Genomic DNA, 10,955 nt, shown 5'->3' with positions numbered 1-10,955 from the left:
CCAATGAGCGGTGAGATGGCAGGGGAGCCTGGTCTTTAAATGGAAGAGCAGCAGGACGATCACAGCTTCTTCTGCGGCTGTTCTTGCTGGGCTAGCAGCGCTGTTGAGGGAGCAGAGCCTGTTTACGAGAAAATGAATACGCCGGAGCCTTACAGAACTGAAGCTGTGGAAGAAATGCGAGCTTCTTGCGAAGAACCCCGCAAAGAAGATGCACAATGTAGAGAGCTTTCGAGATTTGACTTTCCAGAGTGCATTATTCACTTAGTACAAGGGGTAAGTGCATGGGGAAGGGGAAGAAGGGAAAGAATCAGACCCAGAGGTGGCAGAAAAACAAGCAGGCCTTTTTCTTTTTTGTAGCTGCAGGATAAAGAAGTACCGTGGCGAGTGTTTTCAGAAATAGTTGAAGCAGCTCACACAGAAGTTTACCCGGAGTGTTGTGATCACTGCTTTGAAGTAGCATATCGACAAAAATTCGGATGCCTGGGACGTGGTGTAATGTATTGGCAAAAATTCAAATGCATGCAGCCTGAACAACCCGGTGACGATCCGGATGCTAGATTTGACAGACCCGAGTGTGTGCGTTTTTTAGTACAGGGGGTAAGTACAAGGGGGAAGGCTGGAGCGGAAAAAGAATCAGACACCTGTGGGAAGTAGAAAAACAGAGTTTTTTTCTCTTGTAGCTAGATGATTATGAAGTGGATTGGGAGGTGTTTTCCGAAATAGTCAAAGCGGCGCACACAGAAGTGTACCCAGAGTGCTGTCCGTACTGTGAAGAAATAGCAGATTGGCAAAAATGCGGTTGCCTGAGATGTGAGGAGGAGGAGACGGCTGAGGGAGCGAAAAGCATAAGAGGGGATGAGCCAGAAAGTGGAGCCCATTTATGAAGAAATGCAGAGTGTACACGGTATCCAAGAGCAGCCAGAAGTGCATGAGGAAGACGGCACAGTACCAGGACTGCTGAAACAAAAAGTGTCGCAGTGCATACAGACTCTCTACCCTAATGTGAGTATTGAGACTAGGGGAAAGGGGGAAAACGGAAACAGGGTATAGCATACTGGGCGGCTGTTTTTATTTTGCAGATGGCGGAGCTGAACTATGTAGCGGTGGCTGAGGAGGTCAAGGAGAACAAGTTTGATCCTGACTGTTGCAGATTTTGCAACCACATAGCATATTGTCAAGAAGTCCCCTATGATGAAGATGATGAGGGTGCCAGAGCAGATTGTGAGGACTCAGGGGATGAACCAGAGGATGCTGTCCCCATAGAGGTTGGGGAAATAGATCCAACATTGGATGTTTCTGATAGTGCAAAAGCGACAGACCCAGTGAAAGAAGGCGTAAAGCCGCGCATTCAATACCTGGTCCCAGATGTAAGTACGAAAGAAGGAGGGTCCTGGAAGAATGTAGGGTGGCTAGAGAAGCAATTCTAAAATGTTTTTCTTTTTCCTATTCCTGCAGCCAACAGATGTGCTGATCGAGTGTGCTCTACTGGATGAGGTGCTAGCGAGAGGCCCGGTTGGGGATGGTCCGGTCAGCTTTGAGTATGAGCATCCCCCAAAGCCCCGTGTAGGGAAGAAGCTGAAAAAGAGGAGACCTAAGACGGATTACTGCAGTGATACCTGTTGTGATTCTGATTATGTAGATGACTTGGACAGACCGCGCCTGGACTTCTGTCATTATAGTTGCTGCAACTCTTCTGATGAGTGGTCGTTAACAGAAACTGATGATAATAGCGATATTGAGAGTGAAAATGTCGAGCAGGGGGTGCAAACTGATGGTGTCACACCCAAGGTGCTCCCCGTCCCCACTCTACTGAATGAGGAGACAATGTGGGGCCCTGCTGGGGATAGCATAGAGAGCTCTAAAGATGAGCATTACCCACAGCCCTCTGTAGGGAAGAAGCTGAAAAAGAGGAGACCTCTGCTGAGTTACTGCTATGAAAATTGCTGCTATTCTAACAGCTCAGATGATGAGTGGAGACCATATGCGCCATACTGTAATCTTAGTTGCTGCAAGTCTTCTGATGAATGGTCGATAACTGAAACCGATGATAGTGATTTTGAGCCTTTAGGAACACCAGGGGGGAGAAAAGGAGATCCCGAGTTGCGGGTTGATGGAGCAGCACCCGAGACTATGACCAGAGAAGGAAATTGAAGGGGGGGGGTGGAGTTGTGGTTGAAAGCCCACAATCTGTACACACTTTAATAAAATGCCTTTTCCAAGTGTAAAAGCGTTGAGTCGGTTCATGATGCCTCAAGAGACGGTATTAAAAGGGATTTACTATAATCCGGGGGGAGCAGGTAGCTTTGGGGGAGCAGAATCCCTCTTTCGAGAGGCTTCTAAGACTAGTAAAACACTGACTAGAAAGGATGTGCAAGCATGGCTTTTGGATCAGGATGCGTACACGTTGCATAAGTCAGCAAGAGTTCATTTTAAAAGAAACAAGACCTATGTTGGTGATGTGGATGAGCAATGGCAGGCTGATTTAGCAGATATGCAACAGCTTTCTAAATACAACGGGGGGTACAAATACATTCTAACGGTGATTGATATTTTGTCTAAATACGCATGGGCAGTAGCACTGAAAGACAAGACAGGGGCTGAAGTATCAGCGGCTTTTAAAAATATATTCGAGCAGGGCCGCATTCCGTGCAAGTTACAAACAGATAGGGGGAAAGAATTTCTTAATAAAAAAGTGAGCAATGTACTAAAACAACATGGGGTTCACCACTTTGTGACCAACAATGAAGTCAAGGCAGCAGTGGTTGAAAGATTTAACAGGACTTTAAAGTCAAAGATGTGGCGGTATTTCACAGCCAATAATACTTATAGATATACAAATGTGTTACAAGAGCTTCTAAAAGGGTACAATCACAGTTTTCATAGAACTATTCAGGCACGCCCCATAGATGTTAACGCATCTAACTCTCTCCTGATATGGAGGCGCATTTATGATCCCTCCTTTCAAAGAAAAGAAACAGATACCACGTTAAGAAAAGGAGATCACGTGAGAGTATCGAAAACTAAAGGCACTTTTGAGAAGGGTTATGAGCAGACATTCACCGATGAAATTTTCATAATAGAAGATATCACAAGGAGAGGCGAGCGGCCCTTATTTCACCTAAAAGACTTTGATGGTGAACTATTAGTAGGGAGATTCTACCCTGAGGAATTGCAGAAGATTAATGCTCGAGAGGACAGGACATACAGGGTTGAGAAAATTATTGCTACACGAACTAAGAAGAAAAAGAAGTATCTTTTAGTGAAGTGGTTAGGCTGGCCACCTAAATTTAACAGTTGGGTGCAGGCTGACGACATAGCAGGCCACTATGGGGGATGACGGTTTTTACATTACACTCCCTAGCAATGCGTCTATGGACTTATTTCCCGAAAATACCAGCGCCTCTTTCACAGTGCGGCTGTTTAAGCCACTTGATTTGCGGGGAGAATGGGAAGTGGGGCTGGTTGAAATTCAGTATCCTCGCAATTGGTACACATTTAGCCAGAATGCATCATTCAGGATTTCTGAAGGTGCCAATAGCAATGAGTATCATGTGCGTTCAGGCTATTATTATGACCTGCGCAGCATATCAGATTTTATGAATACAGCTGTCAGAAGACAGGCTGGGACGCCCCCTGATCTACAATTCTATTTTGATCCAACGTGTGCAATGCTCAGATTTAACGGGCTTGATATTTACACCGTCACAATGAGTGAAGAATTAGCCCATGTGATGGGGGCACCCCCTAATGTTCCGATCAAAAGAATTTACAATTGCGGAGATATTACAGGAGGGATTAATACCCTGTACCTGTACACTGATATCATAGAACATCAGTTAGTGGGGGACACAGCGGTGCCCCTTCTACGGTGTGTTCCTGTACAGGGGAAGCACCATGACTTTATCACGGTCACATATGACGAGCCTCACTATATTCCAATCAATAAGCACCACATTGAAACCATCCGCATAGAAATAAAGACGGATCAGAATCGGGCCGTGCCATTCCGCTACGGCAAGGTGATTGTGAGGTTGCACATACGCCCACGGAAGAAATGGTGATCGTGAAAGACTATGGAGACCCCGCGATGCTTAGGAGATATTACCAATCTCAGGCGGGTTATGGCCTCCCCGGGTTCCACGGGGCACCCGTTATGTATGGAGCGGGGGTGGGGGGGATTTTCCGGCGCCTTTTTCGAATGGCAGTGCCACTTTTTAGAAAAGGGGTGGATATTGTCAAGCCACACCTGAAAACCGCTGCACGTAATATCGCTCAAGATGTTGTGAGCCGTGTGACTCACGGCGTTATGAATAAACTGGCCCCCCAGGAGGGGTCGGGCTTTCTATATCTTAAAAGAAGGGGAGGGCTGAAAAGAAAAGCATCCAGCACACGCAGAGGCCCCCCAGGACCCATTAAAAGAAGGCGCGGGGGAGCTAAGAAACAGACAAATGTGAAGAAGGGGAGAGTAAAGAACAAGAAGAAGAAGGAGTCTCACAGGAGGCTCAAAGACGTACTATAAACGGCTATGGCTTTCATCCACTGCGGGTCGGAAGAGTGTGTAAAGTCCGAGCTCGACCTGTTCCAGATAGCTCCTACCCAGACCAGCATTGAGAAAAGCGTATATATCGAGGTTCCACCCCTCTCGGCCCTCACGGGGTCAGCACCTCTAGAGTTTTTCATAGCCGGGAATGGTGAAGATTACCTCGATTTAAACAATACTCTCTTGTATGTGAAATGTAAAATTACTCAAGAAGATGGTACCGACATCGCACAGAATGCTAGAGTGGCCCTGGTGAACTACCCAATTGCTTCCATTTTCAGTCAGCTGGATGTTACCCTAGGCGACCGGCTCATCAGCCAGAGTAACAACTGCTATCCCTACAGGGCTCTCATTGAAACAGTGCTCAACTACAGCTTTGAAATCCTATCTACCCAATTTTCTTCAGGCGGATTTTATAAGGATACAGCGAGTCTGATGGACAGCACCCTGCTGAACCAAGGTAACAAAGGATTTGCCAAAAGGGCGTTGCTGGCAGCCGAAAGCAAAACAGTAGACCTTTTAGGCCATCTCCACGCCGATATATTTTTTCAAGAAAAGCTGCTCTTAAATGGCGTGGATGTCAAAATCAAACTAGCTCGTAACAAAGACTCTTTCTGCCTGATGAGTGGCGAGGGGGCTGCTGTGCGCTATAAGCTCCACATGGATTCTGCCGCGCTCTTTGTGAAGAAAGTGAAAGTAGCCCCAGGCGTACGGCTGGCCCACGCTGAAGCTCTGCTGACATCCACAGCAAAATACCCTGTGGACCGTGTCGACATGAAGGTGTTCAGCATCCCTACCGGTGCCCGCGTGAGCAACCAAGACAACCTGTTTTTGGGACAGCTCCCCAAAATGGTGGTCATGGGGCTCGTGGACAATGACGCTTTCAGTGGCGCCTTCACCAAAAACCCTTTTCATTTCCAACATTACAACATTAACTTTGTAGCCCTGTACGTGGACGGGGAGCAGGTCCCCTCCAAGCCCTTCCAGCCCGACTTTGAAGCCGGAAACAACGTGAGAGAATACATGAGCCTCGTGCAAACAGCGGGGAAGCACCTTCAGGACAGGCCCCTCCTGGTAGATCGTGAAGAGTATAGGCACGGGTACACCCTGTTTGCTTTTGACCTCTCTCCTGATCAGGACTGCACCGGCCATTACTCCCTGATTAAAACCGGGAACCTGAGAGCAGAAATACGTTTTGCTGCGGCCCTACCACGAACCATTAATTTGATTGTGTATGGGGTGTTTGATAATGTCATAGAGATCAACCACAACCGTAACGTGCTTTTTGATTACATGTAAGATGGACACAATCCAGTTATCCCAGGCCTTACTTGACAACCCGCGCACCCGAAAAACCTTCTTAGATGTCTTCCCCAGCGATCAACTTCCTGTTAAAAGAGTGGTTCGGAGGCCGGCATCTCTAGTGGTGAACACCCATCCCCACTACCTCCCCGGGGAACACTGGCTAGCAATATACCTACCAGACCATGTCACAGCAGAGTTTTTTGACTCTTATGGGAACTCACCGAGCAGCCGCCTCTTCCCCAAAGCCATCATGAAATTTTTAAACAAAAATTCTGAGGAGGTCCATTTTCAGCAGAACAGGCTCCAAGGACCCACATCTAACACCTGCGGTCACCACTGTCTGTTTTTTCTACATCAGCGCTGCAGAGGAGCCCCCTTTGACACGGTTGTGAAGATGTATTCCCCCAATCCCGAGCAGAATGACATGATGGTCATGAGTTTTGTGAAAAACAGAGAGAATTCAAAGACTTTACAAAACATGTACACGCGAATTCAAACCTGTGTTTCTTGTACCCCTAATAAAACCCTCTGAAAAAATTTAACTGTGTCTTTTGTCTAAAAATACTCAGACAAAGGTTTACATTTCAAAAATATTTTATTCTTCGGTCAACCACTGTGCCGGTACCTCTTGTTTTTTCCTTTTTTTCTTTTTAGAAGAAGAAGCAGGGGGGCGGATTAAAACCGAAGGCTGGGGGCTTTTCAGGCCCTCTAGTATTTTTCTAGTAGCAGGGGTGCCCGCGACGGAAGCAGGGGTGTTGAGTTCAGCCAAAGCTGTCATAAACACATCAAAGCCTTTAGGTGGGGGTGCAGAAGAGGGAGGACGCGCGTGAGTAATAGCCTTGATGAGGTCGAGTAAGTGGCTACCGGCTACAGGCACTCCCCTGTAAAGAAAAGTTCCCCTCTCATCCCACGAGGCTATTTCACTGTTTTGACCCATCTTCTTCAGCAGCACACGAGCATTGTTCCTGTATCGGAGGGGCATATTGTCTAGTACCTCTTCAAAAACCGCGGCCTTTTTTTCATCGCTGCCTGCTGCTAACCCTGGTTGTGGGAGATACAGATTCAGCTTAGTTTTCTCTTCTTCTCCCATTCTGACATGGGTTAAATATTTCTGGAGGAGAGACCCGTACAGTTTGGCTTTCTCATATTCAGACAGGTCCCCTCTCTCTAGAACGGTCTTCATCTCCCTATCTAGAGAGTGTACAGCTGTGTGCCTGATGCTTTCACCCTCAGGGGGCCTCTGAATAGCTAGCCGATGTATTTGATGGCTCGGGACCAGGTACATCTTCTCAGCATGCTCCATCAGGAAGGGGTTAAAAAGCTGGTAATCAGGGGCAGAGCAAAACCTAGCAGGGATCCGATAAAGCCTCCCTGCTGCCTCACAAGCCGCTTCTTCTTTGTAAGAGGAGTTTTACCGCTGCTCAGGGATTTAATGATGCCTCGTTTTTTTCGCAGGACGTTCTTCTGACGCGGTGATAGGGGGATGATGCCTTTTAGGGTGTTTAGAGCTATTTCTCCAATAGCCTTGATTAGATCATTTGGGGCTGCACTCAGAATAGCTTTCCTTAGGCGAGGGGAAGATTTGGAGACGAGTTTCAGTAGCGCCCCGTTTCTTTTTAAGCACTCTGACATGCTTCTGCAATGGTCAGCCACCTCTCCTTAAAATGTCACAGCAGCTGAAAGTTAGCGCCTTTTGAACCCACCCGCTGTCTTTTTAATAACATAGGATGCAGGCAGGTCAGGGGGGAACATGCCAGTGCGCAACCTGTAGGGATCAGGAGTGGCTGCATTTAAATCCACCACCAGGTACCCAAAGGGCTTTCGTGTGGCATCCTCATAAGCTTCCATAAAGAAGGATGATTTACCGGGGTACATCTGGCGCGCTAGAGTTGCTATTTGTAATTTATCTCGGGGTTTTTTAAATAACACAATGTATTTCGCATTCAGGTTGATGGTGCGGCTACTCTTACCCTGGCAGAATAAATTTTGAACTATGTAAATGATACTCAGATTTCTATGGTGTACATACTTAGTAAACGCATTCTCAATTTCGGCGCTACCACACGCTGAGGCCATCAGATCATCCACAATGACTGTGTTTATTTTATTAGGAGGCAGCAGTTCATCATCATTCAGGCTTGAGGGCAAGCCCTCTACAAACTTTATAAAGGGGAACCGGCGCCGCAATTCTTCATACAAGGGCTGCCAGCAGGCATAAAACCACACAATATTTTCCGGCATGACAGAGAGTGTAGATTTTGCATTCAAAAGCAGATTTTTTATAAAATAACTTTTTCCGCAGTTGCTGGGACCGGCAAGGATGGCTGAGAAAGGGTGCAGCCACCTTGTATCCATATCAGTAACCGTAAGGTAGCGTCTTAAAGCCGTCAACAATCACACGTTTGTCATAAACAACCTTCTGAGTTTTCTTAAGAGCTTTTGTTTCAATGACAAAACGTTTTTTGTCTCTGACAATCCCCTGCTGCTGCACCACTATTTCACGGGGCTCAGGGTCTGAGACGTGGCCAAAAACCAAATCTTTCAAACTGTCAAAATTAATCTTTTCACCATTGGCGGCATTCAGAGTTATTCCCTTTACCTTCAGCACCGCCTCTCCCCCTGACAGCTTGTACCCGTAGGTCTTAGGGCCTGCTGAAACAAACTCTGTTATATGCTGCTCTGGGGGCACCTCACTCGTGAGTTCCCCAAGATAATCCCCCAAGGGGGGGCTCCACTCCCCATTCCTGGTCACAAATATAACAGAGTCTGTGTCGTGGTACAAGCAGCGCTCCTGCAGTTTGTCTAGCAAATTGTAGAGTTCTAAGCGCGCATATGCAGTTGTGAAACAGGCTATGTAGACATTGGTGTTTGTAGATGTAGTCAGCCTGCCTTTAGAGTATTTCCATGATACACACGCAGCTTCCTCACTTATAAAGCTGCATGATGACACATCGTGATTGTCTGAAAATACCAGCTGGAAGAAACGGTCAGGATCTCTCACAATTTCAGTATTTGCCAAGTTTGTTCTCTGAGCAAATTTACCCCACAGAGAATTAAGAAACAGTTTGGCAATCTGACGCTTGGCGGGGTTCATCCCTATGTGATCAGAGCGCAAAAGGACCCCCTCCTTTTTATAAAAATCAGCAATATACTTCTCTCTGTCCTCATCTGTCACACACCACTCGGGATAGCCCGATGATTCCTGTTTCTGACGGAGGTGCTTTTTTATGTATTCTGAAAACAACCTGTCAGATTTTTCTGCAAAATGCCAGACTTCAAAGATTTTGACTATCCGATAACCCTTTACCAGAGCTACCTCCAGTTCCACAGTACACCACGTTCCCTCAAGGGCTCTCTCCTCATCACTATGGGTACACGGTTCCTGCTGCTTTATATCAGCACACGTGCGGCACAATGTAAAAAGGAGTTTCCCACCCCCCTTAGAAGGTAACACTGGGAAGAAGAGGCCCCTTGGGGGATAAACTCTAACCTTAGCAAATCCAAAATAATCTGTGAGAGGTCTGAAATTGTCCTGAATGATCTGCGGATGCCCAACAGGGTACAATTTTGTTGCATTAACAAATGGGTACAAGCTGGTAAAATCGTAATAGTGTATCTGTTCCCCAGGTGCCGGCTTGTAATAGAGGATGATTGCATTAGTACGGCCACCAAACAGGGCGTCTCTGGGAACTAGCGGCTCTGGAAACTGCATGGCTTTAAGAAATTCTCTGACAGACTCATCAGTGTTCTTTAAATGGTTCCACTCATGTTCCCAAATACTTCTGACTTCAAACTGACGCCTTTTAAGATCATCAGACCTGCGGCAGGTTGCATTGTAAAGAGATTCAAACGTTGTTCCTGTCATCCTGTTAATCTCTGATGGATTATAGCACTGCACACACCCGTGCCAAAAGCAGCCATGAAATTCAAAGGCAGTTTTCTTATTATCTATGACCGCATAGCCATCTAGATGGTAAGAGCCTACCTGAACTTCGCCACCCTTTAACGCGTGACGTATTTGGATATTTTCACTGTATTCGGTGTACATGAGCCATTGGACCGATGCAGTTGAAAATCTCTTCACTATACGGTGATAGTCATCTGGGGGTGGAATAGCGATGGTACCGGGGGCCAGGAAGTTAAACCTGTACATTGCAAGACATACCCCTGCAAGAGTGAGGTACTGAAAGGGATCTATAGACTGGGCCCCCTTTTGAGTCATACTCATAATTTCAGATCTATACATGGTGCAGGCCCGCTCCAAAATTTCAACATCTTGCTGACAATAAAATGCTAACTCTTTTTGAAAATCAAACGTTGCTGTTCTGTTTTCCTCATACCATTTCAGAAAATCGGCCTTGTCCTTGGGCATCATGTGATCCACACCATAGTATTTTACATCGGGTAATGGTCCTACATAGGCTTGATTTTCAACAGTGTTAAAAAAATGTGGGAAATGACCCTTGCATCCCTTGAACCCCAGGGCTTTGGGAAGTTTAGAGAGTGCCATAGGCAGGTGGTTCAAAGAATCTATGAATTTTATGTCAAGACTAGTTATTGTTACACACATCAGCTTTCCCCCCATGGCTACCAGCTGGGGATAAAGCTTCTCCATGATGAGCTGCTTAACGATAAAGTAGGAGTCATAGCCTTTGGCATTATGAGCTATGAACGTGCAGTGTTTGAATGTACTATCTGTGGTGAATGTTTTAACAAATTGATAAACGCATGTTTCACCTTTAAACTCCCAAGACTGACCAGATGCTGCCCATTTGGGGTCCTCTTTAAAAGCTCGAGCGTGGACATGGTTAGGAATATGTTCCCCTGTTTCTTGCATGCATTCAAAATCATAAAAAATGTAGTGCGTCGAGCATGCAGGCTCTTTAAGAGGTTCTATGTAACATAGGTGGTAATCCTCATTTTCCGCAAGGTTCGCTTTACAGACTTTACAGGCCCTCCCGTGACACTCTTTGAACTTATGCTTCACATCAGTTTAAGACTTGCATTTCTTACACCACTCCCTAGCTGGGCACTCCACCTCATTTATTCTTGCCAACGCGCAATGTCTTTGAAAGCATGCTTCTGAACTGCAGTACATGCAACAGTGTGG

The 10,955-nt window shown here is 46.3% G+C and overlaps 1 protein-coding gene across 1 annotated transcript; it reads left to right on the top strand.

Annotated features, from left to right (window-relative positions):
• The first annotated feature begins 4,525 nt into the window (after window positions 1-4,525).
• Window positions 4,526-5,839, top strand: LOC129334473 (uncharacterized protein F54H12.2-like). The gene has a single exon (XM_054986609.1). The coding sequence runs from the start codon at window positions 4,526-4,528 to the stop codon at window positions 5,837-5,839; it is 1,314 nt and encodes a 437-aa protein (XP_054842584.1).
• Window positions 5,840-10,955: the final 5,116 nt, after the last annotated feature.

The sequence above is a fragment of the Eublepharis macularius genome, chromosome 8, assembly GCF_028583425.1.
Source record: "Eublepharis macularius isolate TG4126 chromosome 8, MPM_Emac_v1.0, whole genome shotgun sequence".
In the NCBI taxonomy this organism is placed as follows: domain Eukaryota; kingdom Metazoa; phylum Chordata; class Lepidosauria; order Squamata; family Eublepharidae; genus Eublepharis; species Eublepharis macularius.
This window is presented reverse-complemented; position numbering and strand designations above follow the sequence as displayed.

Excerpts from the sequence above, each read along its gene's own strand:
- LOC129334473 (XM_054986609.1), top strand. The coding sequence starts at position 4,526 with ATGGCTTTCATCCACTGCGGGTCGGAAGAGTGTGTAAAGTCCGAGCTC.